The 23378-nt window shown below is 48.7% G+C and overlaps 1 protein-coding gene across 1 annotated transcript in view; it reads right to left on the bottom strand.

Annotated features, from left to right (window-relative positions):
* Positions 1-23378, bottom strand: part of LOC139267082 (collagen alpha-1(XIX) chain-like) — a 679874-nt gene that overhangs the window by 332766 nt on the left and 323730 nt on the right. Inside the window, exon 13 of the mRNA XM_070884859.1 lies at positions 2385-2438. Coding sequence (XP_070740960.1) covers positions 2385-2438 — 54 coding nt within the window. The remainder of the gene's footprint in view (positions 1-2384; positions 2439-23378) is intronic.

The following is a 23378-nucleotide window of genomic DNA, read 5'->3' on the forward strand; positions in this document are numbered from 1 at the left end:
AGCAAGTTGCAAATATTTGTTCTTCTATTTCCCTCTGACTGCTTGGGGGTCTTTTGTACACTCCCAGTAGTGTGATCGCCCCTTTTTTGTTCTTTAATTCAACCCATATGGCCTCGTTTGATGACCCCTCTCACATATCATCCCTTCTCACAGCTGTAATTGTTTCTTTAATCAATACTGCGATCCCCCCTCCTTTTTTACCCCCCTCTCTATCCCATCTGAAAACCCTGTAACTAGGAATGTTGAGCTGCCATACCTGCCCTTCATTCAGCCATGTCAGCAATAGCTATAATATCATACTCCCAAGTGTCAATCTGTGCTCTCAGCTCATCTGCCTTATTCCCTATACTCCTTGCATTGAAGTATATACCATTTATTATTGCCAAACTCCCCTGTTGTCTATTTTCCAGCCCTTGTTTCCTCTGTCTTCCAAATTCACTTTCTACATCTACTTCTCTACTGCCCAATTCCAGCTTTGCTTCTCTCCCCACTGAATCTATTCTCTGGTTCCCATCCCCCTGCCAAGCTAGTTTAAACCCTCCCCAACAGCACTACCAAAACCTCCAGGATACTGGTCCCGGCTTGTACAGGTCCCACCTCCCCCAGAAACGGTCCCAATGCCTCAGGAATCTAAAGCCTTCCCGCCTGCACCAACTCTCCAGGCACGTATTCATCTTCTCCATCCTCCTATTTCTGTACTCACTAGCACGTGGCACCGGCAATAATCTGGAGATTGCTACCTTTGAGGTCCTGCTTTTCAATCTCTCTCCTAGCTCCCTAAACTCTGCCTGCAGGACCTCATCCCTCTTTCTACCGATATGGTACCGATATGGACCACGACCTCTGGCTGTTTACCCTCTCCCCTCAGAATGTCTTACAGCCGCTCGGTGGCATGCTTGACCCTGGCACCAGGGAGGCAACATACCATCATGGAGTCACGTCTGTGGCCACAGAAATGCCTGTCTGCTCCCCTGACTATTGAATCCCCTACCACTTTTGCTCTTCCATTCTTCTTCCTCCCCCCCTGTGCAGCTGAGCCACCCGTGGTGCTGTGGACTTGGCTCTGGCTGCACTCCCCAGAGGTACCATCGCCCTCATCAGCGCTCAGAACAGAATACTGGTTGAAGAGCGAGATGGACTCGGGGGCCGCCTGCACTACCTGCCTAGTACTCCTCCTCTGTCTGGTGGTCACCCACTTCCTCCCTGCCTGCACATTCTTAAGCTGTGGGGTGACCACCTCCTGAAACGTGCTATCCACGAAATTCTCAGCCTCGCGGACGCACCGCGGTGACTCCAGCTGCCGCTCAAGCTCCGAAACGCGGCGCTCGAGTTGCTGCAGCTGGAGACACCTCCTGCACACGTGGTCGTCCAGGCTGCACAAAGCGTCCAGGACTTCCCACATGCCACAGGATGTGCAATCCACGGGTCTGAACTACCCTGCCATGCCTCTAGTTAATAGGCTCGGAACTATCGAGCAGAAATAAACTCTAAAACTTAGCAAAACACACCCAGCGGCTACTCAGCAATCTAATTAATGAGGTGTTTTAGATTAGAAATTTCATTTATCTATGTTTACTTCTTTAATTGGTTTTAATCTTCCCCCTCTTCTCCGAATTCCTACTCTTTCCAAATTTGCAAATAAACCACTCTGCTTAACTCCACTGCACTTAAGACCGCTCTGTGCAGATCACTCTGTGCTCTGAAAAACTGTTGGCTGTTATACTCTTAGGAGCTGCACCCAATTTACAATCGTTGACTCAGCACCCCTAATCTCTGTAATTAACACCTATTCAAGACAAACACTTTTGATACTCAGTTTCTTGAAACTGCATGACTAAACATCTAAAGCAGCAAAACTGATATTTTCCATGTTTCACCTCAACTGGTTTTTCTTTGGATTTGTGTCAAGCTGAAATCGGTGATTAATATAAATAAAGTATCAAAATCTTCTCACATTTCAGGGCCTGAAATCCATCCCGTTAGGTGTAGTCACTGTTGTAGTGTAGGAAACACAACACCAATTTGTGGCTAGCAAGGTTCCACAAACAACAATGGGATAATGACCAGATAATCTGTTTCAGTTATGTTGATTGAGGGATACCAGGCAGAACTCCCCTGATCTTCTTTGAAATAGTGCCATGGAATCTTTTACCAATGGGGCCTCAGTTTAACATCTCATCCAAAAGACAACACCTCCTACTGTGCAGCAGTACTACCGAACGAAGGGCCATCCTAGAGTTTTGTGCTCAAGTCTCTGGAGGGGGACTTAAACCCACAATCTGTGGCTCAGAGACAAGAGTGCTACCAACTGAGCCATGGCAGATACACAAAAGCTGGCTTCAAAGACAAACAGCAGGAGAAAAAGGTAATTTTAAAAAACTTACATCTCTTCCGGGTAAACCTTGCGGTCCAGTTTCGCCAAGATCTCCTTTTTCACCCTGATTAGCAAAAAGTAAGAAGTTTAAGTATTTCATGTATGTAGAAGCTTCTAAACAATACACAAGTCAACCCAGAAAGCATAAACTTCAATCATAATCATTTGTAGTAGGATCCAAGTATTGCCTGAGGATAGACTAATCCGGCAAATTAGCTGATCAAATTAACTGCAGTGAAACTTATTAGTTTCCTATTCTTTTCTGTCACCTCCTCTCCCGAAGGGATATGTTTCCACTGACAATGGGAGCCATGCGCCTCCCCACTCTGTGTGAGACCAGAAAGTCAGTCTCCAATGCTCTTACACTTTTCAGCAGAGATTATTCACTAGTGGACAGCAGTGGGAACCTTAACTGCTTGATCGACGCCCTATCCCAGGATGAACTTTTTAAAAATTCATTCATGAGTTGTGGGCATCTCTGGCAAGGCCAACATTTATTTCCCATCCCTAATTTCCCTCGAGAAGGTGGTGGTGAACTGCCTTCTTGAATACAACTGAGTGACTTGCTAGGCCATTTCAGAAGGGCAGTTAAGAGTCAATCACATTGTTGTGGGGCTGGAATCACATATAGGTCAGACCAGGTAAGGCCGGCAGATTTCCTTCCCTAAATCATGGCCAAGATCAGATCAGCCATAATCTTATTGAATGGCGGAGCAGACTCGAGGGGCCAAATGGTCTACTCCTGCTCCTATTTCTTATGTTCTTATGTTCTAAAGGGCATTAGTGAACCAGATGGGTTTTTACGACAATCTGGCAGTTACATGGTCATCATTACTCATAATGGCTTTTTATTCCAGATTTATTTAATTAACTGAATTAAAATTCCTCAGCTACCATGGTAGAATTTGAGCTCATGTCTCTGGATTATTAGTCGAGGCCTCTGGATTACTTGTCCAGTAATATAACCACTATGCTACCATTCTCTGCGAGATGTTCGCTATGTCGTCTGTTCCAGCCTGGAAGGATCCGCTGGTGAGAAAATTCAGAGCCACGATCACCTTGAGGTCACTGGCAGCACCATGGTCGCCCTGCTCTGAGGCTGCAGGTCTGGTTCCAAGAGATGGCAGAGTTCTGGGACCACCTCCTTGGTGAAGCGGAGCCACAGAACACATTGCTCCTGGCTTAGGTGCAGGTCGGAGAATTGCTCCCTGAAGACCCTATTTGGGTAAGGCCTCCTGCTGAGTGCTCTCTTTCCCCCTCTCTCTCCTTCCCCTGCTCCTCCTTCCTCTGTGAGCAGCCTGGTCTTTGCTGCCTGTGCTCCATTGCCCTGTCATGCTGCAGCGTGAGGGATACTGCACTAGAGCCTCCCCTCCCGCAAGTGGTGTAGTCAGAGGCCTTCCAGTTGCAGCCAACGCCTTTCCAACATCCAGCAGCTCTCCCTGCACACGCTACCAACTATATACATGTCGTCCAGCAACCCAGTACTCCTATACAAACTCTGCAAGAGCCAGTACAAGGGAAATAATCAACTGACCTGGATGTTGGATGTATGACTTTAACCAGCGCTAGTGGGGGGGGGGGGGGGGGGGGGTCCCTTGTGCAGCTGAGCACGTTCAGCTGTGCGTGTTGAGGAGAGGGCGTTGAATGGAGGAGTGGCGTTCAAAATGGCAGGCTGTATATCAAATCTGTTATGTATTTAACCCCTTGTAACCTGTATTACACTACCACCAGAGGGCCTACCTGTTGGAGTCCCAAGGGATCCCAGCATCCCTTGGGAGTACACCCACGAGGTACCTGCACTCTGGAGTCTTATTAAAGGAGCTAAGGTCACACTTGCTCATTGAACACAGTACTCAGTTTCATCCTTTATTATGAGTGTACCAATTGGCAACGAGGTAACGAACAACCGCGCAAAATGCAAAGAACAGTTGGTATCTTAGAGAAGATCTCAGAAGGGGACGATTGGGAGGCCTTCGTGGAGAGACTCGACCAATACTTCGTGGCCAACGAGCTGGAAGAGGACGAGAATGCTACTAAACGAAGGGTGATCCTCCTAACTGTCTGTGGGGCAACAACCTATGGCCTCATGAAGAATCTCCTAACTCCGGCAAAACCAATAGAGAAATCATATGAAGAATTGTGTACGCTGGTCCGGGAGCACCTAAATCCTAAGGAAAGCGTTTTGATGGCGAGATATCGGCTCTACACGTGTCAACGATCGGAGGGCCAGGAAGTGACGAGCTATGTCGCCGAACTAAGGCGCCTCGCAGGACACTGTGAGTTTGAGGGATTCCTAGAACAAACGCTTAGAGACTTTTTTGAGCTAGGCATTGGCCATGAGACAATCCTTCGCAAACTGTTGACTGTAGAAACTCCGAATCTAAGTAAAGCCATAACAACAGCCCAGGTATTTATGTCCACCAGCGACAACACCAAACAGATTTCGCAGAGTAAAGAAGTTTCGGCCAGTACTGTCTCGTAACGTCGGTCTCGAGCAGAAATATACTTGGCAGAATGTACATACCAGCTGCTGCTGCTCGACCTCAGATGACCCAGAGTCCGCCATCAATCATTAATGCGAGGCAGTTAACACCTTTGTTGGCGTTGTGGAGGTGATCATCGGGACCATCAATGCCGCTTCAAGCACTCTGCGTGCAACGGTTGCAGAACAATGGGACACCTCCAGCGAATGTGCAGGCGAGCTGCAAACCCTGCAAACCACCATGTTGCAGAGGAAGATCGATCCACTGTGGATCAGGCTGAATTGGAGACTCGTACCGAGGAGGCAGAAGTGTACAGGGTACACACATTCACTACGAAATGTCCACCAATAATGTTGAAAGTTGAATTGAACGGTATTCCAGTATCTATGGAACTGGACACGGGTGCAAGTCAGTCCATAATGAGTAAAAAGGTCTTCGACAGGCTATGGAGCAAAAAGGCACACAGGCCCAAGCTCAGCCCCATTCACACCAAACTAAGGACTTACACCAAGAAACTAATCCCTGTAATTGGCAGTGCAGAAGTCAAAGTCTCCTATGATGGAGCAGTACACAAACTCCCGCTGTGGATTGTGCCAGGGGATGGCCCCACGTTGTTTGGCAGAAGCTGGCTGGGAAAAATCCGCTGGAACTGGGACGACATGTGAGTGCTCTCATCCACCGGCGATGCCTCATGTGCCCAGGTTCTGAGCAAGTTCCCATCGTTGTTCGAGCCAGGCATTAGAAGCTTCTCAGGGGCGAAAGTTTGGTTCCCGGTACGCGATCTATTCACCACAAGGCACGGGCGGTACCGTTCATGATGCGTGAGAAAGTAGAAATTGAGCTGGACAGGCTGCAGTGAGAAGGCATCATCGCACAAGTGGAATTCAACGAGTGTGCTAGTCCGATTGTCCCGGTACTTAAAGAGGACGGCATGGTTAAAATTTGTGGGGATTATAAAGTTACGATTAACCGTTTTTCGCTACAGGACCAGTACCCACTACCCATGGCAGATGACCATTGAGGGGTAGTAAGGCCAATTCTGCGGCGGGAGCAGGACTTCCACGCTGGGGGCTAAAATTTCCTGCCCCAGAAGGTTACCGCCCCCAAGATGGGAGCCTGTGTGGAGAGGCAGAGGGAAGATGAGGGGAGACGGGGGCGGGGGATGGAGGGGAGAGTGGTGGAGGTGGGGGGTGGAGAAACCCGGGGCGGGGGACAGGAGGGGCCACATTGCAGTGAAGGTCTGGGGGTGGGGGGCGAAGTGTGTTGGAGGGGAGGGCCTGTGGGCTCTGTGCCTCGGTGCGGGGAGTGTTCGGAGTGGGGTGGACGAGTTGACTGCGGTTGGTGGATGTGGTGTGGTTGGCGTCGCGGGGGCGTGGCTCCGGAGTGGCCGGGGCTGGGGGCTCGACATCCGGGGGTGTTCGGCATTTGGGAAGGATTCTAACGAGACGGGGCGGGTTGGGTGCGGTGGGAGTGTTCCCGGTGTTGGGTGGGTCCGGAGCCGGGGGGGTGGCATGCTCTTGAGATGGGGGGTGGGCTGTTTGGGGCTGGGATTGGGAGAGACTTCTTCACTCGGGGAGTTGTTGGCCTGTGGGGTTCCCTGCCGCGGAGAGTTGTTGATGCCAGTTCATCGGATGTGTGCGGGAGGGAGTTGGATGTGGTCCTTGCGGCTGGGGGGGGTCATGGGGTGTGGAGGGGGCGTGGGGGGGGAGGTGCTGGGATGGGTGATTAGCCAGCTGTTGAATAGTGGGGCAGGCTCGAAGGGCCGAATGGCCTACTCCTGCACCTATTTTCTATGTTTCTGTGTTTCTATGTTTCTATGACCCTGGCTGGAGGGAAGAGGTTCACCAAGTTGGACCTGACCTCGACCTACATGACGCAGGAGCTGGAGGAGTCTTCGAAAGGCCTCACCTGCATCAACACGCACAGAGGTCTGTTCATCTATAACCGGTGTCCGTTCGGGATTCGGTCGGCCACGGCAATCTTCCAATGGAACATGGAGAGCCTGTTAAAGTCAGATCCTCGCACCGTGGTTTTCCAGGACAGCATACTGGTTACAGTACGTGACACCATTGAGCACTTGAAGAAACTGGAAGAGGTTCTTAGTCGGTTGGATCGCGTGGGGCTCAGGTTGAAATGCTCGAAGTGTGTTTTCCTGGTGCAGGAGGTCGAGTTCATGGGAAGAAGAATTGCGGCAGACGGCATCAGACCCACCGACGCCAAGACGGAGGCCATCAAGAACACACCGAGACCACAGAACATGACGGAGCTGCGGTCGTTCCTGGGACTCCTTAAATATTTTGGTAATTCCCTACCTGGGTTAAGCACCTTGCTAGAACCCCTACACGCACGACTACGCAAGGGAGACGACTGGGCATGGGGGAATTCACAAGAGGCTGCCTTTAAGAAAGCCAGAAATCTGTTATGTTCAAACAAACTGCTTGTCCTGTATAACCCTTGCAAAAGATTGGTGCTAGCTTGCGATGCGTCGTCATACGGGGTCGGGTGTGTGTTACAACAGGCTAACGAATCGGGGATCTTGCAACCGGTCGCTTATGCCTCCAGGAGTTTGTCCAAGGCCAAAAGGGCCTACAACATGATTGATAAAGAGGCTCTGGCATGTGTTTACGGGGTAAAAAAAATACATCAATATATAATTGGCCTCAAGTTTGAGCTTGAAACTGACCACAAGCCACTCATATCGCTGTTCTCTAAGAGCAAAGGGATTAATACCAATGCCTCTGCCCGCATCCAAAGATGGGCGCTCACGCTGTCGGCATACAACTATGTAATCCGCCACAGACCGGGCGCAGATGTTCTGAAGTCGGCTGCCACTGCCCGCCACCGGGGTGAAAATGGCACAGCCAGCGGACTGGTTCATGGTCATGAAGGCATTCGAGAACGAAAAGTCCCCCGTTACTGCCCGCCAGATCAGGACCTGGACCAGCCAGGACCATTTACTGTCCTTGGTACAAAACTGTGTCCTCCATGGGAGCTGGTCCACTGTCCCAGCGGAGATGCAGGAGGCGATTAAGCCGTTCCACAGACACAAAGACGAAATGTCCCTGCAGGCGGACTGCTGTTGTGGGGCAATCACGTGGTCTTGCCCAAGAAAGGCAGAGATACGTTTATACGTGAACTGCACAGCACCCACCCAGCATTGTAATGATAAAAGCCATAACCAGATCCCACGTGTGGTGGCCTGGCATCGACTCAGATTTAGAATCATGTGTGCGCCAGTGCAACACTTGCTCTCAGCTGAGCAATGCATCCAGAGAGGCACCGCTAAGTTTGTGGTCGTGGCCCTCCAAACTGTGGTCGAGGATCCACGTGGAATATGCGGGCCCATTTCTAAGCAAAATGTTTTTGGTTGTCATGGACGCTTACTCAAAATGGATTAAATGTGCGATAATGTCTATTAGCACGTCAACGGCCACTATTGAAAGCCTATGAGCCATGTTTGCCATGCACGGCTTGCCTAATATCCTAGTCAGCGACAATGAACCGTGCTTCACCAGTGCTAAATTCAAGACATTCATGACCCGCAATGGGATCAAACACGTCACATCTGCCCCGTTCAAGCCCGCATCCAACGGCCAGGCAGAACAGGTAGTTCAGACCATCAAGCACTGTCCTGAGTGCTGCTCAGCTACCGTACCAGACCCCACTCACCAGGATTCCCCCAGCCGAGCTGCTCATGAAAAGGACGTAAAAACAAGGCACTCTCTTGGCCACCCTGATCTCCATGATCACGATGAGGGCAAGCGGCATCAACAGAGTGTGTACCATGACCGCGCAAATTTGTCACGCGATATTGAGATCAATGGTCCTGTGTTTGTGCTCAATTATGGACTTGGTCCCAAATGGCTTGCTGGCACGGCCATAGCCAAGGAGGGGAGTAGGGTGTTTCAGGTCAAATTGGCCAATGGACAAACGTACAGAAAACATTTGGACCAAATCAAATTGCGGTTCACCAACAGCTACGAACAACCCGAAGAAGACACCACCAACTTTGACCCTCCGACGCACACACAAGTGGCAATGGACATCATGGTTGACCACAAAACCGAACTCACCATCCCCAGCAGCCCAGCAAGGCTGCCTGCCCAACAACCCAGTGAAGAACTGACCAACTCACCCACACCCGCATTTGTACCGAGACGATCGACAAGGGAGCGAAAAGCCCCAGATCGTCTCACCTTGTAAATAGGTGTAGTATTGACTTCATGGGGGAGTGATGTTATGTATTTAACCCCTTGTAACCTGTATTACACTACCATCAGAGGGCCTACCTGTTGGAGTCCCAAGGGATCCCAGCATCCCTTGGGAGCACGGTATATAAACAGGCCACCCATGAGGTACCTGCACTCTAGAGTCTTATTAAAGGAGCAAAGGTCACACTTGCTCATTGAACACAGTACTCAGTTTCATCCTTTATTATGAGTGTACCAAAATCAACCTTACACTCTGACTGCCGTCACGATCTGCCTACTCTGCCTACTGCCGGCACACGCAGGTCCCGCCCGCGCTATCGCCCTCACGAAGGTGGCGAACACCGCGGACCACACCGAAAGTAGGCGGAGGCAAGGCGGACGCCATTTTATTTTTAAAACCAGCCATAACTACCAGTGCGAAGGTGCCAAATTTCTCAGTCCAAGACTCCGACAGAGACTCATCATCATCATCGGCAGTCCCTCGGAGTTGAGGATGACTTGCTTCCACTTTAAAAATAAGGTCTCACATGGCTAATAAGTCCGATGGGGGAACTACCGTCTCTGTCGCAGGTTGAGCAGACAGTGGTTGAAAGAACGTTGGTTGAAATGCCGGTTTGCTGAAGTGCTTGCGTTGTCATGTGCTCCTTCTGCCATTTGTGATTGGTCTCCACTTGCTCCCGGTGAAGAAACTCGAGGTGTTTGGCGCCTTCCCAGATTATTCTCTTCTACTTTGAGCGATCTTGTGCCAGGGATTCCCAGGTGTCAGTGGGGATGTTGAACTTGTTCAAGGAGGCTTTGAGGGTGTCCTTGAAGGGATTTTTCTGCCTACCTGGGGCTCGTTTGCCGTGTCGGAGCTCCGAGTAGAGCGCTTGCTTTGGGAGGTTCAAATCGGGCATACGGACGATGTGGCCTGTCCATCAGAGCTGATCGAGCGTTGTCAATGCTTCGATGCTGGGGATGTTGGCCTGGCCGAGAGCACTGACGTTGGTGTGCTTATCTTGCCAATGGATTTGCAGGATCTTCCGGAGGCAGCGCTAGTGGTACTTCTCAGTGCTTTGATGTGCCTGCTGTATATAGTCCATGAGCCTTATAGGAGGGCGGGTATCACTACTGCTCTGTTGACCATGAGCTTTGTACCGGTTTTAAGGTTCTGGTCTTCAAACACTCACTTCCTTAGGTGACCAAAGGCTGTGCTGGCACCTGAAGGTGGTGTTGGACCTTGTTATCGATGTCTGCCCTTGTTGACAGTAGGCTCCCGAGGTATGGAAAATGGTCCACGTTGTCCAAGGCCTCATCATGGATTTTGATAATCAGGGGGCAGTGCTGTGTTGCGCGGGCAAGTTGATAGAGCACCTTTATTTTACTGATGTTGAGTGTCAGGCCCATGCTCTCGTACTCCAGGGTGAAGGTGTTGACGATGGTTTGGAGTTCGTCCTCCGAGTGAGCACAGATGCAAGCGTCATCTGCATATTGTAATTCGATGTCAGAGGATGGCATGAACTTGGATCAGCTCTGAAAGCCACGGAGGTTGAACAGTTTCCCATTTGTTCTATAGATTATCTCCACTCCAGCAGGAAGCTTACTGACGGTGAGATGTAGCATTGCAGCAAGGAAGATCGAGAGGAGCGTTGGTGCGATGATACAGCCTTGCTTTACCCCGGTTTGTACGTGAGTTGCCTCTGTGGTGGATTTGTTGGTCAGGATCACGGCTTGCACGTCATCATGAAGCAAGTGGAGGATTTATCCTCCAGTACCTCAACCAAGAGCCCATTTTTTTTTAACGTGTGAGTCTTGACAACGATTATCAACAAGCTATTTGACATCGCTGCCAGCTCAATCCATAACTTATATGATATCCACACCTGCACATTCCAGCAGGGGCTATTGGTTAGCAATCAGGAGCAGGAACCCCGGCCGAGTTCCCCCTGCTTAATCCTGGGGCACCGAAACTAATAGTAGCTCCCAGTACCACTGTCCCATGTGAGACATCTTGGAACATAGGAAGAGGAGGAGGCCATTCAGTCCCTTGAGCTTGTTCCGCCATTCATTTAGTCCATGGCTGTCCTCATGCAGCAGATTGGGGACCGATCCTAGGAATTCAGTGCTCTCTGACTCAGCTACTCAACGAGTAAACTTGCTATGTGACTTGGGAACATACTTCTTTCATCTAACTTGTCTTCTCTCTATCCTTTTTTGACCTTGGTTGACTTATCACCAATATTTCTCAGTAAGAAAGAACCCCACTGTAAACTTAGGATAATGGTAAAAAATTGTGCAAAGATTTTGGAACAATCAAAAGCTATCGGATTTGGTGCAGTCTAATTATAAAGTAGCAGACAATTCCTGCAAATTCCGATTGGTATGCACTTTGATGTTAACGGGTTCTTTCAAAGTTGAATAAAACCCAGATATATAGCTTTACAAACACCATCACAGAGAATAAATTTTTGCTTTCAACTGTATTTTAATGGAGCAAAGGATAATTAAAGAGGCAGAATACATGGAAAAAGATGCTAATGAAGTATGATTAGATAACTTTGTAAACCCAAATGAAGAATAATGAGTTCAAGAGTCCCGGGAGCGCCAAGAGACCTCTTTATAATAGTTTGACACTTTGCAATAATTCACGCACTTCACTATTAACCGAATTAGCAATGCTTGCTGACAGATGGGCATTATCTAGGAATAAATTGTGATTGTTCCACCAGTGTAACCCTACAGTGACTGGAGCAAAGGAACTCAATAAGACCAGATATTAGTGCAGTAAGGTTCAAGCTGATCTTTAATTAAGCGGTAATAGAAGAAAAAAGAAGAAGACTTGCATTTCTATAGCGCCTTTCACGACCACTCGACGTCTCAAAGCGCTTCACAGCCATTGAAGTACTTTTGGAGTGTAGTCACTGTTGTAATGTGGAAAATGCGGCAGCCAATTTGCACACAGCAAGCTCCCACAAAGAGCAATGTGATATTGATCAGATAATTTGTTTCAGTGATGTTGATTGAGGGATAAATATTGGCCAGGACACTGGGGATAACTCTCCTGTCCTTCTTCGAAATAGTGCCATGGGATCTTTTAGGTTCACCTGAGAGAGCAGATGGGGTCTTGGTTTAACGACTCATCCGAAAGATGGCACCTCCGTACGCAACTAAGCACCATGTTGTTAAATTTGTATTATACCGGAGGAACAAAGGCTGTGTCAAGTTTAATGAGATACATAAGAACATAAGAACATAAGAACATAAGAATTAGGAACAGGAGTAGGCCATCTAGCCCCTCGAGCCTGCTCCGCCATTCAACAAGATCATGGCTGATCTGGCCGTGGACTCAGCTCCACTTACCCGCCCGCTCCCCACAACCCTTAATTCCCTTATTGGTTAAAAATCTATTTATCTGTGACTTGAATACATTCAATGAGCTAGCCTCAACTGCTTCCTTGGGCAGAGAATTCCACAGATTCACAACCCTCTGAGAGAAGAAATTCCTTCTCAACTCGGTTTTAAATTGTCTCCCCCGTATTTTGAGGCTGTGCCCCCTAGTTCTAGTCTTCCCGACCAGTGGAAACAACCTCTCTGCCTCTATCTTGTCCATCTATTTTGAATGTTTCTATAAGATCACCTCTCATCCTTCTGAACTCCAACGAGTAAAGACCCAGTCTACTCAATCTATCGTCATAAGGTAACCCCCTCATCTCCGGAATCAGCCGAGTGAATTGTCTCTGTACCCCCTCCAAAGCTAGTATATCCTTCCTTAAGTAAGGTGACCAAAACTGCATGCAGTACTCCAGGTGCGGCCTCACCAATTCCCTGTACAGTTGCAGCAGGACCTCCCTGCTTTTGTACTCCATCCCTCTCGCAATGAAGGCCAACATTCCATTCGCCTTCCTGATTACCTGCTGCACCTGCAAACTAACTTTTTGGGATTCATGCACAAGGACCCCCAGGTCCCTCTGCACCGCAGCATGTTGTAATTTCTCCCCATTCAAATAATATTCCCTTTTACTGTTTTTTTTTTCCAAGGTGGATGACCTCACATTTTCCGACATTGTATTCCATGTGCCAAACCTTAGCCCATCCGCTTAACCTATCTAAATCTCTTTGCAGCCTCTCCGTGTCCTCTACACAATCTGCTTTCCCACTCATCTTTGTGTCATCTGCAAATTTTGTTACACTACACTCTGTCCCCTCTTCCAGGTCATCTATGTATATTGTAAACAGTTGTGGTCCCAGCACCGATCCCTGTGGCACACCACTAACCACCAATTTCCAACCCGAAAAGGACCCATTTATCCCAACTCTCTGCTTTCTGTTAGCCAGCCAATTCTCGATCCATGCTAATATATTTCTTCTAACTCCGCATACCTTTACCTTTTGCAGTAACCTTTTGTGTGGCACCTTATCAAATGCCTTTTGGAAATCTAAATATACCACATCCATCGGTACACCTCTATCCACCATGCTCGTTAAATCCTCAAAGAATTCCAGTAAATTAGTTAAACATGATTTCCCCTTCATGAATCCATGTTGCGTCTGTTTGATTGCACTATTCCTATCTAGATGTCCCGCTATTTCTTCCTTAATGATAGCTTCAAGCATTTTCCCCACTACAGATGTTAAACTAACTGGCCTATAGTTATCTGCCTTTTGTCTGACCCCTTTTTTAAACAGAGGCGTTACATTAGCTGCTTTCCAATCCGATGGTACCTTCCCAGTGTCCAGGGAATTTTGGTAGATTGTAACGACTGCATCTGCTATAACTTCCGCCATCTCTTTTAATACCCTGGGATACATTTCATCAGGACCAGGGGACTTGTCAACCTTGAGTCCCATTAGCCTGTCCAGCACTAGCCACCTAGTGATAGTGATTGTCTCAAGGTCCTCCCTTCCCACATTCCTGTGACCAGCAATTTTTGGCATGGTTTTTGTGTCTTCCACTGTGAAGACCGAAGCAAAATAATTGTTTAAGGTCTCAGCCATTTCCACATTTCCCATTATTAAATCCCCCTTCTCATCTTCTAAGGGACCAACATTTACTTTAGTCACTCTTTTCCATTTTATATATCGGTAAAAGCTTTTATTATCTGTTTTTATGTTTTGCGCAAGTTTACTTTTGTAATCTATCTTTCCTTTCTTTATTGCTTTCTTAGTCATCCTTTGCTGTCGTTTAAAATTTTCCCAATCTTCTAGTTTTCCACTAACCTTGGCCATTGGTTTTTAATTTGACACTCTTGTTTATTTCCTTGGTTATCCACGGCTGGTTATCCCTTCTCTTACCGCCCTTCTTTTTCACTGGAATATATTTTTGTTGAGCATTATGAAAGAGCTCCTTAAAAGTTTAGTCTGTGTTCCCAGTCTACTTTAGCCAACTCTGCCCTCATTCCACTGTAGTCCCCTTTGTTTAAGCATAATAGTATGCTCGTTTGAGACACTACTTCCTCACCCTCAATCTGTATTACAAATTCAACCATACTGTGATCACACCTTCCGAGAGGATCTTTTACTAGGAGATCGTTTATTATTTCTGTCTCATTATATAGGACCAGATCTAAGACAGCTTGCTCCCTGTAGGTTCTGTAACATACTGTTCTAAGAAACAATTCCGTATGCATTCTATGAATTCCTCCTCAAGGCTACCCCGTGCGATTTGATTTGGCCAATCGATATGTAGGTTAAAATTCCCCATGATTACTGCCATTCCTTTTTCACATGCCTCCATTATTCCCTTGATTATTGTCCGCCCCACCATGAAGTTATTATTTGGGGGCCTATAAACTACGCCCACCAGTGACTTTTTCCCCTTACTATCTCTGATCTCCATCCACAATGATTCAACATTTTGTTCATTAGAGCCAATATCGTCTCTCACAACTGCCCTGATATCATCCTTTATTAACAGAGCTACCCCACCTCCTTTCCCTTCTTGTCTATCTTTCCGAATTGTCAGATACCCCTGTATGTTTAATTCCCAGTCTTGGCCACCCTGCAAACACGTTTCTGTAATGGCCACCAAATCATACCCATTTGTAATGATTTGTGCCGTCAACTCATTTACTTTATTTCGAATGCTGCGTGAGTTTAGGTAGAGTGTTTTAATACTCATTTTTAAACCATGATTTTTAGTTTTGACCCCTCCTGCAGCCCCTTTATATTCATACATATTGTCCCTTCCTATCACCTTGTGGTTTACACTTACCCCTGTGCTACTCTGCTCTGTTGCCTCCTGCCTTTTGCATTCTTTCTTGGGGTCCTGTTCATCTGAGCTCTCACCCACTCTAACTAGCTCAGAGCCCTCTCCTGGGTTCCGAATACTCCTCGCATTGAGGCACTGAGCTTTCATGCTTGACTTTTTATTACACTTTGACCCTTTAGAATTTTGCTGTACAGTGGCCCTTTTTGTTTTTTGCCTTGGGTTTCTCTGCCCTCCACTTTTACTATTCTCCTTTTTGTCTTTTGCCTCTGTCTCCCTTTTATTTCCCTCTGTCTCCCTGCATAGGTTCCCATCCCCCTGCCATATTAGTTTAACTTCTCCCCAACAGCACGAGCAAACACTCCCCCTGGGACATTGGTTCCGGTCCTGCCTAGGTGCAGACCATCCGGTTTGTACTGGTCCCACCTCCCCCAGAACCGGTTCCAATGCCCCAGGAATTTGAATCCCTCCCTGCCGCACCACTGCTCAAGCCACGTATTCATCTGAGCTATCCTGCGATTCCTACTCTGACTAACACGTGGCACTAGTCGCAATCCCCAGATTACTACTTTTGAGGTCCTACTTTTTAATTTAGCTCCTAGCTCCTTAAATTCATCTCCTAGGACCTCATCCCTTTTTTTACCTATATCGTTGGTACCAATGTGCACCACGACAACTGGCTGTTCACCCTCCCTTTTCAGAATGTCCTGCACCCGCTCCGAGACATCCTTGACCCTTGCACCAGGGAGGCAACATACCTTCCTGGAGTCTCGGTTGCGGCCGCAGAAACGTCTATCTATTCCCCTCACAATTAAATCCCCTATCACTATCGCTCTCCCACTCTTTTTCCTGACCTCCTATGCAGCAGAGCCAGCCACGGTGCTATGAACTTGGCTGTTGCTGCCCTCCCCTGATGAGTCATCCCCCTCAACAGTATTCAAAGCGGTGTATCTGTTTTGCAGGGGGATGACTGCAGGGGACCTCTGTACTACCTTCCTTGCACTGCTCTTCCTGCTGGTCTTCCATTCCCGAACTGGCTGTGGACCCTTCACCTGCGGTAAGACCAACTCGCTACATGTGCTACTCACGTCATTCTCAGCATCGTGGATGCTCCAGAGTGAATCCACCCTCAGCTCCAATTCCGCAACGCGTTCTGTCAGGAGCTGGAGGCGGATACACTTCCCGCACAGGTAGTCGTCAGGGACACCGGAAGTGTCCCTGAGTTCCCACATGGTACAGGATAGAATGCAAGAGTTTCTTTACTGCTTTTGAATCGCACTTTAAAAATGATCAACCAAGAGCACAATCACTTCCACTCTGGGCCTGATATTTAGGGGGAGGCGAGGACGGTGTGCGTGAGGCCGATGAACCCGGCAAGGCCAGGGATGCTGAGGCTCTCTTGATCTCAGTGGCAGGGCCTCATTTGCATCTGTAGCTCCGTCTCCACTCCTAGGCAACCAGCCAAACGGAGAGCTCAGCAGGTGGGTGAGAGCGAACAGTAGCAACTAGAGGCTGCAGCCGGGGACCCTTGGGGACGATCCCTGCAGAGGCTGGGCGGAGCAGTGGGGGGGGGGGGGGGGGGAAGAAGATTGGTGTAATATATATAACTCCACCTGTGGACTACTGTGGCACTGCAGCCAGTGCTGTGCACAAATAAAGAGGGAACAGGTCACCTGACTAGAGATCCGGAGGGTTCTGCCAGCTTAAGGCTGTGTGTGTGTTTGTGAGTCGTACTGAAGATATAACAATTGGCAACAGGGAAGTTGGGTGAGGAAGCTCCGGTTAGCAACTGGGGAGAGGTGGGGGTGGGGGTGGGGGGGCGCTGGGGGAGGACTGCGATGAGGAGAGCTGGGTGGGGGGGGGCGGGGAGGCTGGATATCGGGGCAGAGGAAGGCCGAAGTTTCCTTGAGGGGTTTGGGGGGAAGCACTCCTGCTCCTGATGACCCACAAGGAGTGCTGAAACAGCCACTTACCTTGTGGAGCCGGCTGCTCCCGCCTCCCTTTCACTGCAAGGTTTCCCGACCCCTGGGAAACCCGTGCAGTAGCAGTCAATTTTAAACCGGCCGCCCAATTGCCCAGTGGGAGCCCGATTTTAAATATTAATAAGCATGCTGTCTTTCCATGGCGGGATACTGGGGACACCCCGCTATCTACCGCTGTAAAGATGTCGGCGGGCGTGTTCGGGTCGGGTTACGTGGATTTCACTTTTTAACGCCCACTTCCCGAACCTCGCCCGCCCATCATGGGAGTGTTAATAGCGAGGCCAATGTGTTTGAGCACTGTCACACTTTGTCAGCATTTCATCCACAGTTTGTATCTATGTACAGGTATAAGCCACAGACATGTTCTGAACCCATGGTGTTCCTGAATGCACAGCTAAATTTGGAAATAAATGATTGAAGTGTAGTCATCCCCCACTGTAGACAAACATTCATGTGACTGACAGGAAGCCACCATTCACACAATTTTACCATTCAATAGATTGTTTTTTAAAGCCGAGTGGGGCTTCCGTCGGGCGAGAACAGGATGCCAGCTAATGTCATGGTGAATCACGTACCAACGTGTTCCCATTGCCACTCCAGTCACTGCCATCTTTGACCTGTCCATGGACAGTTTCAGGTGGGGTGCTACTTTCAATATGCTGATGGGAGACCTCTGATGCAATTTTCAGGTTCCAAGCGACCCACTGGAACCAAAATATTGCATTGCAGTACCCCAATTAGCATATTAAAAGTAGCATCCCACCGAAAACCGTCCATTTCCAGGCATTCAACGGCCTTACCAGCCAGTCTTAAAGGGACCGCTCGAGTCCGCTCAAAAAACACGGCCTGAAACGTTGTGGCACTGATTTTTGGCTCATAATAATACAAAATAATGAACATGCGATGTATCCCCGCATCATTGGGCCTTTGCTTAAGCAAAATAACTCCTAACTTGTATATATTATAATGCTCTGTCAGGCCAAAAGACTTTTCTAAATAAAATGAGGTTGCTGAGTGTAACAAGCTGGGGTGGAAATTGCCCTGCCGCTCAAAACGGGGCGCTCACACCCCATTTCGCTGGTTTTTACCGCAGCTGCGGTTCAGGTCACCTCTTGTGCGAAATTCCGCTTCTTTGGTTTGTTTTTTTTTTGCTTTGATCGGGAAGTCGGTGTGAATGGGGGCGGTGACTATACCTGAGGGGCGGATACGCGCCGGTGACAGCAACTGAGGGACGGAAGTTGGGGGCGGTGCAGAGTCACCACCGCGATGACGTCATGACGGCGTCACGTCAGCACAGCTCTCCCCTTCACTTAAAGGGGAGAGCCTTCACGATTTTTAAACTTCGGCCGACTGGGCCACCAAGGAGGGTTTCGGCCGGGCCAGCGGCCAGGCACCCACGAGAGTGTGCCAGGCTTCCTGTTGGCGGCCGGGCCGAACCCAGGGGCATAATTGTCGGGCTTGACGTGGCAGTCGGCCGATAAAAAAAAAATAGCATGGCGGCAGCGGCGGTGAGCCCTCCCCTTTAAGGGAAGCCACACCGCCGCAAAGAAGGTCACAGTCTCACTGGACCACCGGGAAGAAACAGGGTTTGGCACCACCGGGCCGGCCGAAGATTTTCCGAGGGGAATGACGCCGTCAGGGGTTAGATCGGCGGTGCGCACAGTGATGACGCGTTTAACACCAATCGGCGGCAGCGTGGCAGTAGGGAGGTGATCGGGGCACCGCTGGGAAACCGCGGGAGAGCAATTGGGCTATTAGCGGCCATTCCACCAAGAGTCGGCAGCCACTCCACTCCACAGCGTGGCCGCCAATTTGCGCTGGCAACAGGCCTTGAGGAAAGGTGCGGTTTTGGCCCCGCTGTCTTTTGTTAATGAATGGAGATGGACGGTAGACTTTGATGTCGCAGAATAAAACCTGTGTACAATAAAACCTGTTTTGTGAGTTCAAAACCTGTGTTTAGGTGCTTGCAGCCGCAGGAGGTTCTCACAGATAAACAAGCCCCTTTTATCTGAGACACGTTCCAGACTTAGCGTGTCCAATGAAGGGCACACAGGTTGTAAAACAAGACATTTGGGGCTTAATGGAGGGAACAGACCTGGGGAATTCTGCAAAAACAGGACACAAGTTAACCATGTGTATTGTGACCAAATGGTTGCTGGCCACTTCTGACAGCTAACTGGTAACAACGGACACAGGATGTGTATGTGTGAAAGATTAATAGCTCAGACAACTCGGCTCAAACATTGGAGGAACGCCCCTCACAATCCCTGAATGATTGATTTACTGAGAAGGGAAAAAAAACTGTATAAAAGACAGTGACTAAAAGATATCAGCACTGCAGTTCGAAGGAGGTGGCCAGGCCAGTCATCTCGTCTACAAGGACCTATAATCAACGCTGGGCTGATCATCTGCAGGCGGTTGTATGTGTGAAGCCTTGTAGCATTATTGGTTTACTGCTCGATTCCTCTGTAGTTAGCTATTTGGCTCAGAGACGTGAACCATATACAGTAGACACCTCAAATCGCTGGAGAAATACCACCAAGGCTGCCTCCGCAAGATCCTGCAAATCCCCTGGGAGGATAGACACACCAACGTCAGTGTTCTCGATCAGGCCAACATCCCCAGCATCGAAGCACTGACCACACTCGACCAGCTCCGGTGGGCGGGCCACATCGTCCGTATGCCCGACACGAGACTCCCTCAGCAAGCGCTCTACTAGGAGCTCCTACACGGCAAGCGAGTCCTAGGTGGGCAGAGGAAACGTTTCAAGGACACCCTCACAGCCTCCTTGATAAAGTGCAACATACCCACCGACACCTGGGAATCTCTGGCCAAAGATCGCCCTAAGTGGAGGAAAAGCACCCGGGAGGGCGCTGAGTACCTCGAGTCTCGCCGCCGAGAACACGCAGAAAACAAGCGCAGGCAGCGGAAGGAGCGTGCGGCAAACCAGACTTCCCACCCACCCTTTCCTTTAACCACTGTCTGCCCCAGCTGTGACAGAGACTGTAATTCCCGTATTGGACTGAACAGCCACCTGAGAACTCACATTTAGAGTGGAAGCAAGTCTTCCTCGATTTCGAGGGACTGCCTATGATGATGATAATGATGTCCTACTCGAACTGTGAGTGGGGTTTTGAATCTGTCTTAAGGAAAATAAAAGGTTAAAGGCAGACCTTGTGCAGCCGAAATTCAGGGTCTCAAAGAGACCAGTTAATGCCCGTTTGAGGCGGCCATTCTTAAAAATCGAATGGCCGCCGCTTTGGGGTCAACTGGCCGACCCGACCCGACCTCAATTCAGGTTGGGGATTTTCCGGCCTGTACTCCAACCCGCCTGAGTGGTTACACCACCAATTTTAATCAATAAAAATACTTACCTCCCGATATTCAGCTGAACTCGTCGATCCCCCGTCACGCGGTGCCTCCGGTAGGTTTTTCTGCCGGTGCACCTTCTCCGCACTGAGTGCGGCCCGGCAGTGCAGCTGCTCTTAAAGGGGAGGGCCCACTCCCCTGGCTGCAATGGAAAAATATTTGCCGGTCGACTTGCCGATCGGCTGGCGAAATACTGCCCCCGGGTTCAGCGGCAGCCTGTCACCCCACTCTTGGGTGCCAAGCCGCTGTCCCGGCTGAAACCCTCCCTTGTGGCCCTGTGGACGAAGATTTAAAATGATAAGATTTCTCCCCTTTAACGGAGGGGAGAGAGTGTGGTGACGCACACTCGCTGTAACGTCACCACGACTCCACCGCTGATTGACAGTGACGGAGGCTCCGTCCAACCCATTTTCAGTCACTCAGCCTGGCTTTCAGTCTAAGGCCCGCCCCCTATTACGAGGCATTTCCTGTGAAACTTTGAAATTTCAGAGCCCTGAAAATGGCTCTACCTACCGTACCAAGGATTCCAGCGGTAAGTACCAATCTAAAAACCATAGGTGCACCAGCTTTCTGAATGTCGTCCCCAGTGTAATTTCTGGTTCAGGCCCAAGTCCGAACTTTGTAACCTGTTAGACGGGGCGAGGGGTAATTTCTGCATGGCTTACAGTGTTCAGAGCTAGTCGGGGAGACCTGCCAAACAACCCTTGCTGTTTGCTTGGAATCAGAGACTTTCCAATACAGTGGGTGCAGGGTGGTTATCAAATATCAAGGCATGCTAACAAATCCCTTACTGTTTTCAGTCTTTGGGGAAAATTAGCCTTTTAATTATCTTTTATTTCAGACCCTTCTTTTGAACTTGCGTAGATACACTTTGCTTTAAAAACCTTACAGTTAAATGTGACTTTTTTTCCCATCATCAACAAAACCCATAAACAATCCAGATTCTCTGGGCCTTGTGGTAGAGGTTGCTATGAGTTGCTTCAAGAGACTGGGCTATTTAATAACCATTTCCTTCCATCACTTTCAACAAAGTAAATGACTTGTAAGTAATCCCTTATTTAAATTAAATTATCTGCCAGACCCAATACTGTTCTAGATAACCCAAACTGAAATGTTCCACCAAATAAAATATTGCAGTTTCTGTTTCTTCTCCAATGTTGACAAGTTGAATGTAGAAGTAATTTATATCTCAGGTACCAGTGCACAGAATAAAAAATGAGTCATTCACTTCACAAAGCACAACCACAATTGTCTCCCCCCACCCCCCCAGTTCCCACCAACGAGTAATTCCACATTTAAATTGAGTGACTTTTTCATTCAAAACAAAACTGGCTTCAGTGTGTGTTATCAGGCTCGTTGAACATTGGGGAACTTCATGCACACTTTTCACCAGGGTTGGGACAGACCTAGCTGTAAGAAATCTCGGATTGGAAGAAATAATAGTCTGTTATGGGTTCCCTAGCTCAGCAGTTTGCCTAAGTTGGACCACAGAAGGATTCCAGTCATGTCAGGAAAAGAGTTGTACAGAGTGCTGAGTTGTAAGTGGTTTCGCCCTTGGTGGTTTCGAATCACTCCCCTTATAACAGTTCTAGACACCAGAATTATAGTGGTGAACAGAAATACACAGTTATAGCCAGATCTTTCGGTCTCAACCGTCACAATGATTTTATTCAAGTTAAAGCACACACCTGCACCTACACCAGTAAAAGTACCACCCTGATGGTGTAAAACAAACATAGTACAACACACATCTGAACAGGCCCCCAACGCAAAGTACACAAGACTAAAACCCCCTGCTCGGATTCAAAAGTGCACCATCGAATCTGTCCAACAGATCCGTCTAACACTTACGATCCGTGCAAAAACCTCCCCACTAAACCCCTAAGGCTTGGTTCGTACATACAACACCCCTTCACACTATGCGGTGGTCTTAAAGATGTATGGGCTGGGATAAATGCTCACCAATTACCCCCCTGGCTTACTCACTGCTTCTCCCGATGAGGCGTATCTTCTGGTTCTGTATCAATCTGTGGTGTTCAAGTCCAGTCTCAAGGCCAGCTTCCCAGTCGAAGTAGCGAGGCTCTCTTTGCTCGTAGATGGTGTTTCCTCTCTCCATCCCAGACGGAGTGTTCAGTCCTTAAGCGTTAACCGACGCAAGCAGGCGTCGAAGAGGGGAGAGAGGGAGAGATAGCAGCCACAACCTGCCACTCTTATACCTGCAAAATGCTTCTTCACGTGCCAAAAGTTCAACTGTCCTTCGCCTGAGGCAGTGCAACTGAAAGAGCAAAATCATGTCTTCGGCCTGTTCCTTTGTTACTAGGCTGTTTCCTCGATAAGGTTCCAACAGGTGGTAGAAAAGCTTCCTTTGTGTCTTGAGCACTGACCGATCTTCTTGATCTCTCACTGATTACATGACAAAGGGCCCCCCCATCAACCATCTTTCTGCCATTTCAGCCATTGATTCCTGCCCACCTGATGTGTATTCCTGTGGGACATGTTTGGACCTATCCCACATCAGGCTGTCTGCCCTTGTGCAGTAATAGCCAAATTAAAGCAATGTCCAAAACTTTAAGTCCAAAAGTTTATGCTTTTCCTGTTGATGTTTTTGTGGAATTCTTACAGAGTTGCAAAGTCACAACAGAAAAACAGGCCTTCATGGTATAGCTATGCCGATAAGGGATTTTAGCAAGGAGCCTTAAAGGTAAAGAAGCTGTCTGTAGAAGAACAACAGAACATTTAGAACAGGGATAAGGAAAAAGCTGACCTCAGGAGGAT

The sequence above is a fragment of the Pristiophorus japonicus genome, chromosome 7 (assembly GCF_044704955.1).
Source record: "Pristiophorus japonicus isolate sPriJap1 chromosome 7, sPriJap1.hap1, whole genome shotgun sequence".
Taxonomy (NCBI): Eukaryota; Metazoa; Chordata; class Chondrichthyes; family Pristiophoridae; genus Pristiophorus; species Pristiophorus japonicus.